Raw genomic sequence first — 19221 nt, 5'->3', positions numbered from 1 at the left:
AGTATTTATTGAGAGAATAAACTAAATCCAGATGTTGAATAATCTGAGAAATGTGAATCTCTGGAATTGCTTATTCTTTAGATTTTCTCCAAGAAGACTTTATAGAGTCAGTAGCTCTGCTGGGATTTCAGAGGGCAGCATTCTGTGCACAATACTGTACCCACAACAAAGACAAAGAGTGAGCAGTAGTTTTAATATCTAATTACTCAGTTATGGGTTTTAAAATGTTTTCTTTTTCATTTCATTGAATACAGACTCTTTTGAGATGTGAATCAATATTTAGGAGGGACAAATAGTTCATCATCTGTTCATTCAATAAACAGCCACTGAGCACCACCAGCCACCCCATAAGGAATGGTTTTAGATTTCCCCTTGTCCTCAGTGGAGCAGGAACACTGGTGCAATCAGAGGAATACGCCTTACAATTTAGGCTGCAAAAAATCAAAACAAGAAAAAAATATATGGATTTCAAATTAGCTCATCACTTTAGAAAAATTATTTTCAATTTACCAAAGCCCAACTTTCTAGGCATTGGAAGTCAGAGAATTATCTTAAACTCAGAATGAACACTCAATTGAATGTAAAATTTTGACTGATGGGCAGAAATTTGAGAGAATTCATTTATCCCTGGAGAGGAGAGACGAGTAGTTCCACTAAACAGCAATGATATTGTTTACATCGTGAGCTCACTTGTTGTTATTTTGCTAGACTAATCTATACTCATATATTAAAGGGTGTGTACTTCTGGAAAAAATAAGTATGCTTCAGATTTCTTTTAAAAGGAATATGCTATGCCAGTGAAATGCCTTTATTCCTGTTTCATTTCCAGGCAACCAACTATTAAATACCAATTACATGTTTAAGCTTATGTTTATTTTTTCTTTACCTGGTTTCTGAGATGCCGCCTTCTTCCCTTACATCTCTCTCAACCCCCTTCCCTGGCTTCTCCACCTGCCTCTTGATTGTCAGCGGTCCCCAGGGCTCTGCCTACTTTTTCTCCCTGTTCTAAAATTCTAGGAAATTGTGCCAAAGTCCATGACTTCAGTTCTTACTAATACATCAGCACTCCTGAGTATATATCTGGAGCATTCACCATAGTCCAGGGCCCATCCATGTTTTTAAGGAGCCTGCTAGGTCTAGGAGGATGTTCTGAAAGTACTGTTAACCTACGCCGTCTACAGGAAAACTCAGGACCTTTGGCCCCAAACTCCTTCCCCATCCCACACTGAGTACCTACTACGTACCAAGCATTTCCATACCCTTCACCTTCAAAACGAAGCTGGAAACCAGGGAATCATGGCATCGCCTGTAAAACCCTCCAATGCCACATTCCCCCCCCGCCCCCCACCTGCATCATTGTCATCTGCCATACATGATTTTCAGACAATGTTCCAGTTGCTTCCAGGGTGACCAGGGAGACCTAGAGAGGAAGTGTTAATCTTACAACCAGTTTAACTACAGCTGCTTCACTTTTAACTGTTTTATAACTGGCATGATGGCTAAAACTGTTTTGACCAAGAGTTTCTGCCATTTAAAAAGGGATTGACAACCACTGGGTAGCTCTGGGAAGGCAGGTGAAGCCCAGCATGACCTGACACATGCCTATATCTGCAGTTCTGGTTCTGGCCATTCCCTCCCGCACTTTGAGCTCCAGGCAGGCCAAAGTCATTGCAGTCCCCCAATTTGTTCCTTTACGGACCCCACTTGCAAGCATTCCCTTGGGTGAAATGCTTCTCTTAGCCCTGCTTCTTTGTCTGCCTGGTCATCCCTCCTCATTCTTCAGCATCCAGATTAGACACCCTGTCCCCAGGATGCCTTTGCTGACCACCCCTGGCCTCTACGCTGTGCCTCCCCGCTGTCAGCCACTTCTGCTTTCCACTTCCATGGCTCATCCTTACCTCTGCTATCGCCTTAACCCACGACACGGTCAGGTAACTGCTCGCTTGCTTGTTTCTCACGCTAGACTGTGAGCTCCTTTAGGACCGTATTTTGTATCTTACTCTATCCCCAGGTCCTACTACAGCATCTGGCATCTGAGAGGCACACAGGAAATGTCTGATGAATGAACTCCTCAGTGAATATCTCCATCTTCAGATCTTCACTATCTCCTAATTGGACAATCCCGAGCACAAGCTGGTACACGATGGTGCCCTGAGGAGCTTTGCTGCTTTCAAGCTCCCTCTTACTCCATTGCAGCCTCTATGCTGGCCAGTCGGATCTTTCTAGAACCCACATCTGACTCTACCACTGCTCAAATATTGTCAGTGGCTCTCTATTACCCATATAATAAAGCCCAGTCTCTTCTCAGAGTATCCTCAGCCTTTCATAAAATGGTACCCCAAACTAACCTTTTAACCTCTTCTCCTGCCCCTCCCAACCCTAACCCCCAAACCACCCAGATTCTCACACTCCAGCCAGAACAAACTTCTTGTTGACCCTAAAACTCAAGATGCTCTATATCTGTGAGCGCTGTACCCTCCTCACCAGGAATGCTACCTTTTAGTCCCCTTCCCTGAGGCTGAGGGCACCCTTCTCACTATTCAAGACCAAAGTCAAATGCCACTGTCCCCAGAGAAACCTTTCTCAGGCAGTCGGTGACTCATCACATTGTGTTGTGATTCCTGGTAGCTCAAGCACTAATCCGCCCTACTAAACTGAGATTCTCCTAGTGCTCATGATTCATATGCAGACCCACACCTCACATTCCCAGCACAGTGCCAGATAGTAGTTGCTCAACAAATGCTTGTTGCATCACGACAGAGTCCAAACCCCTGAGTATCTCACATTCTATTGAAGATATAAATTAGGAAGATTGTCAAAATGAGTAAGTGCAACACCATGCTATGACCAAGGGCTGGGCTGTTATAAGCCATTTTGCACTGTTCACTGTGGTTCTACATGTGTGTGTCTGTTACATTTCCACAACCAGATTATAAATACTTTGGGGGCAGAGGCTCAGCACTATGCACCTGGGCAGACCTTAAGAAAGTACTTTTAGAGCTAGGCCCCTGCTCTGAGGGTCTTAAAACCACCTGGGGACTCTCTATTCCTACAACTGGGAGAGGCAGGTATGACTGAACACAGATTCTCACCAAGAACAAGGGAGGATTTTTTGGGGCCTCTGACCCAGAGAGCAGACAGGAACAGAGGAGGCCTCCAGCACCACCTCAGTTCCCTGCCCTGAGCCCACACTCACAAGGCATTTCCCTGAGATAAGCAAAAACAGAGGTTTGTACAGATGCATGCCGAGATGTTGGATTTTTTAAAAAAGGGAAGAAATCTGTCTGGTCTTCCATAATCAGAGTCCACGATTTACATTTATAGCACTCCTTGCATACAGGTGGGGCTCCAGGAATTTGGCATTTAGTTAGGGACAGTTTCTAAAGGTTAAATGAATTCCAAGGTGATATTTTTTGAATTCTTGGCAATTGGTGAGCAGCAACCAGCTGGAGGGCTGTCAACACTGCATCTCCGTCCATCTATTTGTGGTTCTGAGTAAATTCACACTGTCTAGCTGGCTCGATGTCCTTTCCTGCACCGAAAACCATTTCAGAGGAATATTAGTGGATACCATTTGTTGGTTGTCATTTCCAGGCTAAAGTTCAACTTGCAGGTTGCTGTGGCTGTATTTTAAATTACATTCTGGCCCTCTGATATCAGACATTGCTGATGTACTTTAAAGAACACAACAGCAGGGGGTCACCTATCAATCATCAGCAACAAGAAGCCACTCACGGGAGGGAAAAAGGTGTGGGGAGGGGTTGTGGGGGGAACATTGCTCCTTGGAATAAGTAAATTTTGCTGACCTCATTCCGTTTTTAGTATCTATTCTTTTCTTCTTACCTTTGGAGTTTGCTAGAGGGTTCCTTGCAGTATTCCAGCAGGAGTCAAGTGTTTCGCAACTACTTTCAACCAACAAGTTGAGGGAAGTTTCTATTTGGGCCGGTGGTAAACACTAACTGGTGAAATTCGGGGCTCCCTCTTGTGACTTTGCAGCCACAGGTGCCCATGTGGCTGAGGATGTAAGCGCAGCCCTGGGATCTAACAGTGATACTGGGCCAAGCCAGGAGCCCACTGTGGTGGCTAGGCTCTCTCTGTGGTCTGTCACCCTCCCTGATGAGCCCATTACAGAAATCTGAAAGCAGCAAAATTCCTCCTCTCCACCTACCTATTTTGCTACTGGGTTGTAGCACTCCAGACCACTGTTTTGCCTTAGCTAGAAATCAAGGAACTGCACACCCTGAAATGGTGAAGTTCATTTCCTCCCACAGCTCGCCACCTGCAACCTCTTGTTCTTGCCCACTAGCAGTCGTCTCTCTCATCTTGCTCAGTCTGCAGTAGAAAGTATCATCTTCATCCATGTAGAGAGTCTTCTTGGGGCCACTGAGGGACCTGATGCAGGCACGCGGGACGTGGGTGCAGGGGACATGCAGCAGCAGGTGTGTGCAGAAGTCACCAACGTTCATGTCAAGAGAATGGTGTGCTTCCCCCCTCCCACCAGCATTTCTGCAAGGAGAATGACCCCTGTAATTCTGCACTCACCACAGTCAGAAAGTTTCTCTGGTTCTTCTAGGTCACAAGAGCTAACGTATATTCAGAGCCAGTCACACTCTAAAGCTTTCCGATGCATTGGCTTGTTCCCTCCCCATTTTACAGATGGGAAACTCAGGCTTCATGAGATGAACCCAGTAGGTGGCAGATCCCAGATCTGAGCTTTAAGCTTTCGGGCTCCAGAGTCCAAGCACAGTTTCCCTCCATAAGGAGGACTTAGAAGAAAATAGGGTGAGAAGGTAGTTCCAGAGCCCGCTAGTGTTAATCAGGGACCAGAATTTGGTCCTCCTGTCAGCCAAGTCAAGGTCCTTTTGGAGAAGTGTCTCATGTGTATTAACCCTGACAGGGTAACACAGCAATAAGGAAGAACCAGTTTTCATTCTGGCGCGCATCCTGTGTGCCAGGTGCTGTGCTAGGCATTTCCCTAGGTAACTATTTTACATCAGCCCAGATGAAGGACTTACACCTCCCTGACCCTGAGGTAATGAACCTCAGGCTCAGAGAGCCTTGACAGGAAGAGCAGATTTGCCTTGTGTGTGCAGATATTTCTGACTCTTTCCACCCTCCACAGAAACCAGGGCCCTCCTGTGAATCTGAAGCATTTGGCTAGGGTGCAGATTTTCTGGAGCACTCTGAAAACTTGCTGCATCGCCCACTGAATTTACTGAGCCTTGAATGTCCAGGAACTCAAGATCCACCAATGTTGCCTCTCAACTTGTGGCCTCTTGTGGCCCCTACAGCATCAGGGCCATAGCACCATGGAGGAGTTGTCTTGGGCTCAAGAGAACGCTGAAAGCAGCTCTAATTGTAAGGCAGTAAACCTTGAATGTTATCTTGGTCTTAGACTGTGATTTCTCCAACATCTCCAACAAGTAGGAGGAGAGCTTCTAGAAGCAGAACAGCCAGTCCTGAGAGCTTGGAAGAGGAAGGGTTCCGTTTTTGCTCTGGTTACCCCCAGCTCTGGGAACTCTTCCAGTCCGCAGGCACAGGATATGGAGCTGCTGGTGGTCACTGCCAAGTGTGTGTGACCCTTCTATGGCCCACCTGGTGGAGGCCCCAGGAGTGCAAGTGCCCTGCCTCCCCCGAGCTCTCAATGGGGATGAGATTCCTGAGCAGTGATTTCAGTATATCCATGTGCCACTCACAGCTTGGAGTTCCTCTCATATGGTGGGTCTTGTACACCATAGGCTAGAACACCCGGCAGCCTTGTGCATCAGCCATCCTACTCCGGGGCCCTGGCTCTTCCTTCTCCAAGCTAACAGTATCAGCTGTCACTAGGAGGGCTGCTGTGTGGAGCCACACTCCGGGCAAGGTTTAGGGTTTAATAAAGGGTACAGGAGAGCTGCTAGAGATTCCAGACCAGTCTGCATTTAGGACTATTCACAGCCTGGACAGTCTTCTATTGTAAATCATTCGAATGACTTAAATAGATCCTAGGTAAATCATGCAAGTCTCTGCAAAATGGAGTATTTGCCACAAATAGGTTTTGAAGGGTGTTGGTGAAGTACAGTTTGTGCCATGTGAGATCCAGAGTCCTTGAAAGCATTATACCTTCGTATGATACGTTTTCACGGAGGCCTTTACATCCAAGAATCTCCGTGCCCTCTCTGAAAATACTGACCTTGCAAATGCTCACAAGAATCACCCAAGGCTAACAGGAGGGATGAAGAGGCCCCCAATTCCTTCTTCTACCCTCAACTTGGGCTGCTCACTCAACCATGGCTGCAGCCATCAATAGACTGGAGCATGCCCCTTCCTTGCCTCAAGACCTACTACCCGCCTCACAGGGGGAATTGAGAAGGCCAATTTAATTTAATTGATTACCACTTACCAAGCTGTGGTTACTCCTCTGAGAGGCCTATTTAAAGTTTCTGAGCTATATAGAGATAACAAAATAAAAAGCAACAGTGTAAGGCAAAGGACGATTATCAAATTGCTCTGGGGACTTTCAATGTGAAAAAGATATAAAAGAAAGATTGAAAGGTATTAGTCTGGAAGTCTCACCGAGGTCAGAAGACTAGAGCAAACCTTCTTAAAAGACTTTTGAAACAAAACTTCAGAAAATACTCTCCACACACATGCACACTGCAGCCCTTTCTCAGATAAATATGAGTTCCTGTCTTAGACTGCATTAACATTGTTAACCTATTTTAAATTCCTATGGCACAGCAAGAGTCTTCCATACTTATAAGATTTTTTTTTTTAAATGCATGAGCTTTAAACTCGTTTTCTTACTTTAAATAGATGTATATTAACTCTCCGGTTAGGCTGCAGGACCTCCTAGCTTAGTGTAACAGCCCAACAAAATAAGAGTGGCTACAAACTCTGTAATTTACTCACAGGCATAAATGGATATATAAATGTAAAAATGTGCACAATATTTTATGCCATGCTTGGCTTCATTGTGACCTAATGTTTATAATATGTAAATAATGGCTTCCTTTTAAAGCGAAGAACTTTTAATATACAGATTCATCTGAAGTCCTTTTTCTTTGATATAAACAGAAAGAAAAAGAAAAAAAAATATTTTTTTTGCAATAAATAAATACCCAATGACAAAGGTTACCATTGAAGGGATTTAAAATGACAGAAGTCAACAGAAAACTTTCAATATCATACTTCTACTTTAATATGAAGATATTGTTATCAAAGGAAAAGACTCAAGAAATTCTTTGATAAAAATAATCTCACACTATCTTTGAAGCGGTTTCATTTATTTTACTACCCACTGTGTTCCTTATCAGAAGGCCAAGGGTAAGAAGTTTCCTAGTTATGATTAGGAAAGAATCTGATAGATCAGAAGACCCAATTGAAGTTGGACATAATAAGTATTAAAGTATTACATGACATTAATCCTGCCATTCCATTACTCTCTCCATCTTTGTGCACAGACTAATTATTCTGAAGCCAGTGTTCAGGAGAAAATAGAAACATACTTACTCTGGGCTGGAGTAATCTCTTTATTGCATCAACAAGGCTTGCTCTGTATTGGTCCAGAAACAGGCTGACATTGAGAAGAGAGCAGAATCCAGATTAAATTGGGTTTCCAAGTTTAATGATACTAATGGAGGTAAGTACAAGGGTAATTACACATGTTTACTCAACACCAAAAAGGGAGAAATTGTTTCCCTCCATTCAAGTGTCTCACTGGAAGAAAAAAAGATTGTGGTCAGTGTTATCCGACCAAAGCCAAGTCATCAACGTGCAATTGGCCAGGATTCACACATGACTGGGCCATGTGTTAGTGTTAAAGGGATAAAGTCTAAGCTGGTGTTTGGGGGAATCATCTGGTTGAGATGAAACACTTCCCATCATTAGAGCCTAGTCTCTGTAGACCTGGGCCATCGGCCCACTGAGGGTACTGTGAGGCCACCCTCCAGAAACAAATACCTGTGATGCCCAAATCACAGAACAGATCTCAGGTGATGATGGTCTTTAGTGACTAGGAGCAGTGCTGATGTCAGACTCAACCAACGACTCAGGAGTAAACAGTTTCAAAAACAAAGACCAGATTTGGGCTAGGTGTCACAGAGACCACAGCAACTCTGGGTTTTTCTCCTTTGACTTTCAGGAGAAATCACTTTTCATTGATTTTTTTTTCCCCACTTCCCTATGATTTTTCATTTTCCTCCTTTGGTCTTTTGAGAATTTCTATTATTGCTCTGTTACTCCTTTGGTTGGGTCAGTCTGCTTGGGGCCGATTTCCCTTCTCTGGGACTTGTGGGCTAGAGCACTGAGCAGCCTTGTGCATCAGTCATCCCATGAGGGACCTCCATGGAGCCCCCTATCCCCCACCCCTTCTAATGCTGCAGTTTGCTGTAGGACCCTACTCCTCATATAGCGTGAGTAAGTACCACCCATTCTAGGGCCCTGCCTCACCTTATCTGAGCTAAGGGTGACTATCAGCTGTTAGTATGAGGGCTGCCATATGGAGTCACACTACAGGCAAGTGGGGAGTACAGTGTAGGGTTTAACAGCACTCCGACTTTGACCTTTCTGCTATGTGTGAGGTCTCCACAAAAGGCCTCAGTTTTCCTGGTCAGTAAAGGCCCACCTATTAAAAAAAAAAAAAAAAGGCCCACCTATGTGGCTGATATGGCCATCACATCGATAATATATATTAGCTGACAAATATTTGATGAATACCTACTATATACTATGAGCTGTTTCAGGCCCTGGAGACAAGCTAGGAATAAAATAAAGAGCTTCTGGTCTCTATTCATTTATGCGCTGCAAGTGCTAGCACAACATATACACCTAGAAGGAACTCTGTAAGTACCTGCTCACTGGCTGACTAGCAGATCAACATGGTCCTCGAAATCAAGCAGCTTATGTAGAGTGTTGGTTTCAATGACCCTAAAACAGGGTGTACACACTCCTTTACTGGTATTGTTAAGGGAGAATCAACACTTAGGTAGGAATGTCTCACCAATCCAGTTCTTTCCCAACTCTCTCTCTTTTTTAAAAAAATATTTTATTTATTTATCCATGAGACAGAGAGAGACATACACACACAGAGACATAGGCAGAGGGAGAAGCAGGCTCCCTGCAAGGAACCCTATGTAGGACTTGATCCTGGGACCCTGGGATCACACTCTGAGCCGAAGGCAGATGCTCAGTCACTGAGCCACCCAGGCGTCCATTTTCCAATTCTCTCATTTGAGAAAGAGGAGTGGGGATAACAGTTTATGAGAATTTGCCAAGAAGTCAGTGCTTGGGTTCAACTACGGTGTGTTCGCTAGAAGATTCTTCTATAAAAGGATGTTTTGAGCAATGGAAAAAGAATCCTTTCAAGATGAGTTAGAAATCATGTCTAGAATGGGAACCTTATCCCACTCCATCCATCAACCAGGATAACCTGACAATGCGCCAGGGGAAAATTTTCATATCATTCCATGAAAAAATACTTAAATCTTAGAGTGTAGAATGTATCTGATTCAAATGCCTGTAAGTCATACTAATTGGTGATTAATAATCATTAAGGGTTGATGAGAAAGGACTCAAATTCTGTGTGGTTTTTAAAGTTTTCAGGACTATATACCTTACTCTTTAGTGAAGTGATACTATCTTAAATTTTAATGATTAAGCATCCTGTTGTATGTGTGTGTATTTTTTAAGATTTTATTTTTAAGTAATCTCTACACCCAACATGGGGCTTGAACTCACAACCCTGAAAGCAAGAGTTGCACACTCAACCAACTGAGCCAGCAAGGTGGCCCTCTGTTTTTTTTTGTTTTGTTTTGTTTTGTTTTAAGAAGACTAATTGCTGTAGGAAAATCTGTCAGTTTCTCAGGCCTGCTGGAGAGCTGGCTGGTTGGGATATACAACATTAAGCAAAAGAGCAGTCTTCAGTTTATACCTGTGCATCCTATAGGATGCACAGCAATTTCTGTCAGCAATAAATAATCAGCCCCTTAAAAACCGAGCTTAAAACGTAATCTTATAAAGAACAACAGTCAACATTGGTGACGTGACAAAGATATTAACATTGCAGCTCACTGGAGAATGTGACTTAACACCCAAGCACCCATTCCAAACACAGTTGTTTGAATGGTGATGTTGTCTACTCCATCCTCCCAAATTAAATTTCCTCAAAGCAATTTCTATCATTCTTGAATAAGCCTTTATTCCCAGCAAGCTCACCTTTCTACTTACCTCTGATGCAGAATTTATAATGCTTTGTAGGATATGTCATATGAGCAATTTCAATGTGCTTTAGTGGGAGTGATACATAATCTGAAAATTCACCCCTTAAATAAGTCCTAATGGGCTCAGAGAACAACAGTAGCTTAAGTGGATCTACTTAAAAAAGGCTGAGTGGGTCACTGATTAGAATGGAGATAGAATTTCAACTCTCCCTTCCGTTACTGATCAAAATACATGGACAGTCAGTCTAGTTTGGCCATTAAAACACACACGCACACACACACACACACACACACACACACACACACACCACCCTCTATGTAATGGACTTGTGGAATTAACTCGCTTTGTTTCATTGATCTGAATCACAGATTTCTCGACAAAGGGAAGGTACCGGGCCACCACTTTCCCTGCCTCCCATAGGGTCAGTCAGAGTTTTACGCAGAGCGCAGGCATCTACTTCTCTACTCAGAGGGAAATAAATTAGTGTAGCCGACAAAGAGGCATTTCTCTGGGAGCATCCACAGAAAGGAGACCTCTGTGTAATCTTTAAGGTGATATGTGAAGTTAAATTCCTTGTTGTAGATTTAACTTGCAGCAGAAGAATGGCCTCTAACAGTTTTTATCCACTGATGGTTGGGGAGCCAGGGACTGATGGAGGTTCTGATCTCCCTTGGGGCTCTCACCCAGGGGGCCCGATCTCTGGCAGTCTGTTTATCTTCTCTGGGACTGAATTTTAGGTATGAGGTGAAAGGACTGGCTGCATTTGTGTTAAAGGGTTTTTCAGGTGTAAAGGTGGTGATTTAGAACTATCCATGATCACAGCATCTGGAAGAAAATGAAGATATTCCAGAGGCTGTTTTGAGAAAAAAAAAATTCTTCCATAAAAATACCTTAAACACCAAACTTTTTTCATAATTTAGAAAGACAAAAAAAAAAAAAAAAAAAAAGAAACAATCCACTATATGTAGTGTAAAAATGCTAAGGGAGTCAGTGAGGTGGTGTAACCTTTCCCTGCCACTATGTCTCTCCGCAAAGTCTCAGACTGTGTGTGCAGACATGGTGTGGACTGTCCGGCAGACCTAGCTCAATCAATGTGTCAGGCTATGGATGGCATTTCAGACCTGCTTTCCAAGCTTTTAGATAATTCCTATGTATGGAATCATTTTTTTATTTTTGCAGAGCTACAATAAACTGGAAGGCCATCAAACATACACTGAAAACGTTCATTGGATTAAAAAAAAACACACACACACAACATCTTACTTCCAGACTCTTAGATTATTGTGATTGAACAGGAGTGTAGAAAGGCAGGCTGAAAATTAACAATCACTTGCTATTCTCAACTCAGCAAGGACGGGGCTGGACTGCATTCCAGCAGAAAGGAACGCTTCTATGGAATTCGATGTTAAATAAGTCAACCAAGGAACTTAATAGGCAGGTTTTTTCCTATACCTGTGGTTGAATATTCTAATATTTTGATGTTTGTCAACACCATCCTTTGCAGGTGTGGCTGTACCTCGATTTTTCCTTCTGTTTATTTCAAAGTTGACATTTTACAAGTTATTTAGGAACTGTTGAACCATGAAACTATATTTCATTGTCAAGTATGCTGAAAGGTGAAATAATGACTAGCTTTCACAGCTTGCCTCTTTATTTTATAATCTAGTTGAGCTCCTAAATGTAGATGTGAACTAAGAAGACTGTCTTTTCTGGGAAATAAGTTATTTCCCCCATAGCCCACGGGTTTATGAATGTTTGAATGTAAATATATGAATATATGAATGATTTAAAAACATAAACATATCACCCGCTCGTTGTAATCATGTGCATTTTACTTGAACCACAATGTGGGTTTGGAATAGGTTTGTGAATAGAGCTTGTTTTCATGTAAATGGGATCAAGCAGTACCAGTGGTTAGCTATTCAGAGAATCAGACAATGCCACCCTTGCTGGAAATGCTTCAATAAGGAATTTAATCCATGTACCTAATATTTGAACTCCAACTCTTGCTTCATATTCCTATGGCCTAATCCAGATCTCATTGACTGACAATAACCAAAGGGTGGTGTGAGACAGTGTGATCTATTTATGTGTGGCACCTATTTCTGCCACTGAGTATTTCAGGTTTCATCTTGGAGGTAGTGTCTAAAGAGAGGGTTTTTTGTTGTTGTTTTTATTCCCCTCCTCTGTGACACTGTAAAAAAAAAATGCAGCATAGTCTGCCTGCCTGTCCCTAGAAACAGCACCCACAGAATAACTGACAGAGAGACGCCAAATTGACAGGACATAAAGAGCGCCCAGAGTCTGTGCTTCACTGCTTTGCGCACAACATGCATATTATAAATATCACCGTGCTTTCTAAGTTTCTAAGCAGCTTACCCATCCCTGTGAATATGAAGAGAGACCATTACCAAAGCATTTCTTTTGGAAATAATATCAGCATTGCAGTGAGAGTAGCTTAATGTTTCACATTTACAAATGGGAAATTATAAACAGCCTGACATTCTGGCACTTACAACACCAGGGGGAAAAAAACCCAACTTAACACCTCACGCATAGAAAAGCCATTTATAAAATAAAACTTGGGTGTACTTAATTCATTTGAATCCGTAAATTCTCACATAGCTACTAAATGTGTGTGTGTGTGGTGTGTGTGTGTGTGTGTGTGTGTGTGTACATCTAACATTGTACTGCGTTATGTATTTGTAATGAAAGCCTTCACTGAATATGCATTATGTATATCAGTTGTACGTGACCCTGTTGTTCGCTAGGGAAAAAAGACTATTTCTCAAACATGTTGTGTGGCTATTTTTAACCTCACCGAGAACATTAATCAGAAAAGAGCTTAAATCTTACTTCCTCTGCTTGTCTTTCTGGTACAAATAGGATGACATGGTGTGAGTGCCCATAACACAAGGTCTGACAAAGCCAGGCTGTTCTGATATTTTTGTGAAGGACACATTTAAACTCGAATCTCCTGGCCAGAGCTGACTTTCTCCACATGTCGGAGCCCACGGGTGCAACCCTCATCTAAACCTCCAAGAAGATGCTGCCCTCCTTCCTTCTTTCTGCTGCTCTCTGATCTGACTTTCATGCTTAATCTGATCTGATCCTGCCAGCATTATCTTCATCTGTGCAATGAAACCTGGAGGATCCTTTCTCATATTTGGTGAGGAGAGGCATTTACTAAATTACTTGTTCAAATCATATGGTGAGGTCTTAGCTCCTTATTTTTGGATTAGATGAGGGATATAGCGTTAGGCACAATATCAATGATTAGTTCAAAAGCTGTTTTTCCCTCTTTGGGTGCAAGGTTTTTCCAAAATTGGGTGCAAAGACACTAAAAGGGCCATGGAAAGCTAGAAAATCTCAGCTAGAAATAGAATAGGATACTTATTTTCCATGGGGAAGTATTTTTCAGAAGAAAAAAAAAAGAAAGATCTGATTCCAGTGACTTACATAGAGGAGTTACCTATTGAAAGTCTTAATTTTAAAATAAGAATAGTAATGACTGCTTGAAAATCTCATTTAACTCTCCTTGAGGGAAGTCATCTATCTCCAGGTTCTGGATCTTATAATTGGGTTGATCAATACAACAGAACTTCTTCGGAATCTGAACTTGTTGTGTTTTCAAGTCTCAAGTGTTGTAAAAACATAATGAAACTACAAATAAGATCTTACTCTTCCCGGGGAAAATATTTTTGAACTGTCAATGTTTCCATATGCTGAAATAGTTATTATTCAACACGCATGAAGGAAATACCTAAGATTATTTGAGATAATTATTAAGGTTTGATACATATTTATCCTGTAACTTAGGATCAGACTTCATTGACAGTAAGTAGACTGAGCCAAACGAGAAGACAAAATATCTAATGTAAATTATTTTTAAAAAGCAGGCACCTGACAGAGATTTTAATGTTATTTGCATAACAATAAAATGTAATGTTATAATTCCTGTTTTGCGTATAATTAAATATCTTAATTGAAGACACTGAAAATTTAGATAGCAAACATACATTTTAAGAAAAGATATTTCCCCAAAGATATTGCACAAATGGATTGATTTGTCGGAGCATATATGTGTGTGTACACACATGTACCTATATTCCCTTATATCAATAGTCAGATCTTTCCTAAGAAGTAAGCTAATTGAGCTGTTTGTGTTGATAAACTCCTTTTTCTCCAGACTATTCCTCTCCGAGCCATAATTATTTGCAATTTGCCTAAGTCGTCCATTTACTGATACGTCAAGCATGAAACAGAGGCAATTCCAGAAAATGGAAATGCTTCTCAAAATCAATCTTTGGGAAATAATGTGGTAGAAGTTACTGTGTGATAGAAGACTACCTTATAACTGTCACATGGAGATGAATATTAATTTGTTGAGGTTAAGGTGGCTTTGTGCTTCATTTGTTGACTTTGCTTAGCCGTCAGCAAAGCAGCACAGCCCAATTACTCCAGCAAAGCTATTTTTCCTAACAGGACTTTTATGATTTTTATGTACTTACCAGTCAGCACACATAACAATGCCAAAATGTCCTTCCAGTTGAGAGACATCTGTCTCATTATCCCATCGTAAAACGCTTGAGGAGAAAAAGATTTTTAAAAATCATACTTAGGTTTTTTTTTTAACTTTTGATTTTGAGCTATTAACATTATTTTTTGTGGCACTTGAAATTATTTAAAAGGTATATACAAATTATTTCAAAAGGTATAACAAAAAAAAACTAGGGATGGAACTGTCTGCTCTGTATTTTATTTAGCCTTCAAATCCAGAAGAGGAGAATTCTCTATTTATATATAATAGTTAAGTTTGTGCTAGTTTTTATGGTTTTTTTTTTTGGTAGATGAACCCAGGAAAAATATCTTATTTTTACTGTAGCCATTACAGTGAGTCTAGACTCTTAACATCAATGAGGTACATATTGAGATCAAAGTATTCCCCATCTGACTGGAATACAAATTCATAAAAAATAAATGATGTGAAACTTGGTGTATATCTATTTTGCCTGGCATGTCAGTTGCATTCTTAGTGATGAAATGAGTGATCTGGCAAGATAGATGAAAAGAAAAGCCAAATTTCATTTGGTAGTTCTCAGGTTTTAGGCATATTTTAAAATTCACCCATCCTGACACTCAGTCTCCCAGAAGAAGATCAGGTTTTCAACCTCATATTAACAACAATAATTAATAACCATATTAAAAAAATCTAGTTGTGCTTATAAAGCTAATGAAAGATTTTAAGTTACTTTTATTTTTTTAAAGATTTTATTTATTTATTCATGAGAGTCACAGGGAGAGAGAGAAGCAGAGACACAGGCAGAGGGAGAAGCAGGCTCTGCAGGGAGCCCAATACGGGACTCAATCCCGGGACTCCAGGATCACGCCCTGGGCGGAAGGCAGGTGCTTAACTGCTGAGCCACCCAGGCGTCCCTTAAGTTACTTTTAATAATAACTGTGATATTAGCATTTTACCATATTAAAATATTTTAACGATTCCTTCCTCCACACCAAAACTGATTTGCAGTGCTATTTTTCAAAGTAAAATTGTGCTCCTATTTTCTATTTTGATTATTATTTTAAACCAAACTGAATGAGCACATCTCATCCTGTCCAGTTATATTTGCTTATTTGGGTTCTTTATTTCTTCCACATCTTCCTGAGGTGAAAAGCCAAATGTTTAAAAAAAAAAAAAAAGTCTTATTTTGGTAAGTCCAAAAGTTCTTCCCAGGTACACTAATATACATTAACAGTAGTGAATTTCTTAAGGTAGAAAAGATTAAACACATCATCATGAAAATATTTATGCACACTGAGCATCAGTTACCCATTAACTTATTCAAATTATTGTTACTGAGCACCTACTATGTGGCAGGCCCTGTGCTGGGCCATAGGCTATGCCTTCTTGATGGTAGCCTAGCAGGACATGTGGACACATAAGCCCATAATTCTGATACTGTGTCCTATGTGTTGTGTAAGCATTATAGACTCAGAGCTCCAGGAGGACTTTCCAGAAGAATCTGTCATCCTGTGACACTTGGACAAGCTTTATAAATTAACTCTACTGTTGTACTTGCTTCGGCCCACTGGAGAGCCAAGGATTGGAGGAAACCAGGAAAACCCTAAGAGATTAATGCTTTCTTTGTTTTTAGATTAATTCCTCAGAAACTCCATGCACCTAGGGAGAATGGGACACAACCAATACCAACTTATATGGAAACACTGAGGCCTCCCATGTGGCTGGGACTCCAGCTCAGTGGGAAACCAGGCCTATTCAGCTCCTGTCAGAGACCTAAGAGTCTTTTTTTTTTTTTTTAATTTTTATTTATTTATGATAGTCACACAGTGAGAAAGAGAGGCAGAGACACAGGCAGAGGGAGAAGCAGGCTCCACGCACCAGGAGCCCGACGTGGGACTCGATCCCGGGTCTCCAGGATCGCACCCTGGGCCAAAGGCAGGCGCTAAACTGCTGCGCCACCCAGGGATCCCGAGACCTAAGAGTCTTAAAGAGTTTCTACATGAACAAGCTGGTTTAGAATATAGCTCTATAACTGACTTTTTCAAATCATCAAAGTAATGACCCATCACACAAATTTTGGGAAAAAGAGAAAAGTGTTAAAATTCCTCATAATCTTATCATTCTGTAACTATTATTCAGAAAATGTTTCTAATACATAAGTAATTGCTAAAGCACACGAAAGAAAGTGTCGGAAATCCTGTGGTGGATACTGGATATTGGATTCCTGAGGTGCTTCAGCCTCTTGATTCAACAAAGACAAACTGGAGAGATGAGGGTCTAGGCAGCAACTGGCTATGGATTACTACAGCAGATTGAACAAGAGTGATTCTAAGGAAACTGAAATGCTTGGCTTCGCCATGTGGATCATAACGCATTCCCAAAAAGCATTTTTTTCTAGTTCTCATGAGGCTTATGACTATGCTGTCCCCATAACCATAAGCACATGACAAAGAGTGGTGTATAGAACAGAGTCTAGCTTTGGTGTGACAGACACATCACACCTAAGTTCAAACTTCGGTTCCTTCATTGGCTGGTTGTGTGAACTTGGGAGTCTGCCTTCCCATCTATAAAATGGAGATAACAATGGCCACCTTCTTGAACACTCAGAGAGCACCATTCACATTGTATTCTGGATTTGTGGTGTACACATAGTATACAATGAGAAGGCTGCCCCCTGGAGCTATGTAATCCGAAGGGCTTCTATCTCAGAAGGCAATGGGTGATGGTGACTTCAATATTCAAGGAGCTGGTCCTTTCACCTCTTCTTTTCCAATGACCTTACCCTCCACCCTTCTCAGATAACTTACATGATGATCATCTAGAGCAATACTTTAGTTGTGGAGAAGGATCAGATTTCTGTTGTTGTTTTATCCAGTCTGTTACAGACTGACAGTTTTATAAGATACAACAAATATTAATAGCAAATGAGATTTTAAAATTCAAGACATTCTAAACACAAGCCCACTGATCAGATGATTGGATATCACAGTAGTGCTCCTAAACATTTACTTTCAATTTCTGAACTCACCTCATTGATCAGTAACAAGCAGTTCCTAGATTAGTTCCAGTGTACGGCCTATTTGTTAAGTAGCACTGTTCTAGACTTTGTCTTTATGAATACCCGAAACCCTGACCTACCCTTTCACAGCTCATCCCTTCCAGAAGGTACTCTAATCCCAACCATTCTTCAGTCCCACTGGCCAACAATCTGCTAGTCCCATCACCATGTCCCTATCTCTCTTCCATAATGTTTATCTTCTCTCTTTACACAGCTCACATCCCACAGCCAATCATCTTAATTACTCCTTTGCATACACTCTCTACTCCTTTTTCCCTTTCTTACTTCCTCCTATCTGTAAAATCTAACTCTCTGCCTGTTCTGAAGCTGTACCTGTGCACCTGAGTGTGGGCGGAGAAAGCTCAAATGCATCATGATTGGATTTGCTTTAAATTCATGACAATGAACCTCAAGTGGACCCTTGATGAAGTCTGGCAGTTAGACTTAGACTTTTTTTGTCCACTTACTTATCCGCCCCATCCCCCATCTCCCAGGTTGTTATTTTGTACTACTTTCTCTGTTTCCAAATTCTAACACTTCCTTTCTCATCCTGACTTTCGGCTGATGATCTTGCTACATATTTTACTGTCAAAATTGTAGGTATCAGATGAGAACTTCCACAAACTCCCACCACTACAGTTTCGCTCCTAATAGCATCTTATCTATATATTCTGCCCTCCTGCCTGTTATCATAGATGAATTAAAGATACCATACCCCTATCTAAAGGTAGTACCTCCTCTTATACAGTAGAGCCTTTTCATCTACTCTAGGATATGGCTCTAGAAACTGTTCTGAAACAAAAATTGCTCTGAAACTGTTCTGAACAAAATTCAGAAACATTTATAGGAATACAAAAACATTCAGAATCCAACAAAGTAAAATATAAAATACTTGGGAGCACCTGGGTGACTCAGTCAGGTATGTTCAATTCTTGATTTTAGCTCAGGTCATGATCTCAGGGTCGAGAGACTGAGCTTGTGTTGGGCTCTGTGCTGGGTGTAGAGCCTGCTTGGGATTCTCTCTCTCCTTCTCCCTCTGCTCTTCCCCATTTCCTCTCTAAAAAACTATCTAGCATATAATCAAAGATTACCAGGCATGCAAAAATTGAAATAATACAACCTATAATGAGACAAATCAAACAACTAAAACTGGACTAAACCTAACACAGATGTTAGAATTAAGACAAGAGTGTTAAAATAGTTACCATAATGGTATCCACTGTATTTAAAGAAATGAATAGAGACAAGAAAGATACTTTTAAAGTCCCAAATTAAAATTCTGAAGATGAAAACAACAATGTCTGAGAGCAAAAATACACTAAATGGAATTAATAGCAGATTAGACATTTCAGAAGAAAAGATAAATGAACTGGAAAACAAAGCAACAGAAACCATACAAAATGAAATATAGACAGGGACAAAGAATAGAGATAAATTAAAA

The 19221-nt window shown here is 41.1% G+C and overlaps 1 protein-coding gene across 4 annotated transcripts in view; it reads right to left on the bottom strand.

The window, feature by feature from the left end:
* CAMKMT (calmodulin-lysine N-methyltransferase) overlaps positions 1-19221 on the bottom strand; it is a 387780-nt gene that overhangs the window by 9016 nt on the left and 359543 nt on the right. For all 4 annotated transcript variants that reach the window (XM_025992568.2, XM_072741732.1, XM_025992570.2 and 1 more), the window contains 2 exons: positions 14712-14786; positions 7492-7555 (listed from right to left, as the gene is read on the bottom strand). In XM_025992568.2, coding sequence (XP_025848353.1) covers positions 7492-7555; positions 14712-14786 — 139 coding nt within the window. The remainder of the gene's footprint in view (positions 1-7491; positions 7556-14711; positions 14787-19221) is intronic.

This window comes from Vulpes vulpes, chromosome 16, assembly GCF_048418805.1.
Source record: "Vulpes vulpes isolate BD-2025 chromosome 16, VulVul3, whole genome shotgun sequence".
NCBI classification, from domain to species: domain Eukaryota; kingdom Metazoa; phylum Chordata; class Mammalia; order Carnivora; family Canidae; genus Vulpes; species Vulpes vulpes.
The sequence above is the reverse complement of the archived record's forward strand: the minus strand, read 5'-3'. Positions and strand labels throughout refer to the sequence as shown.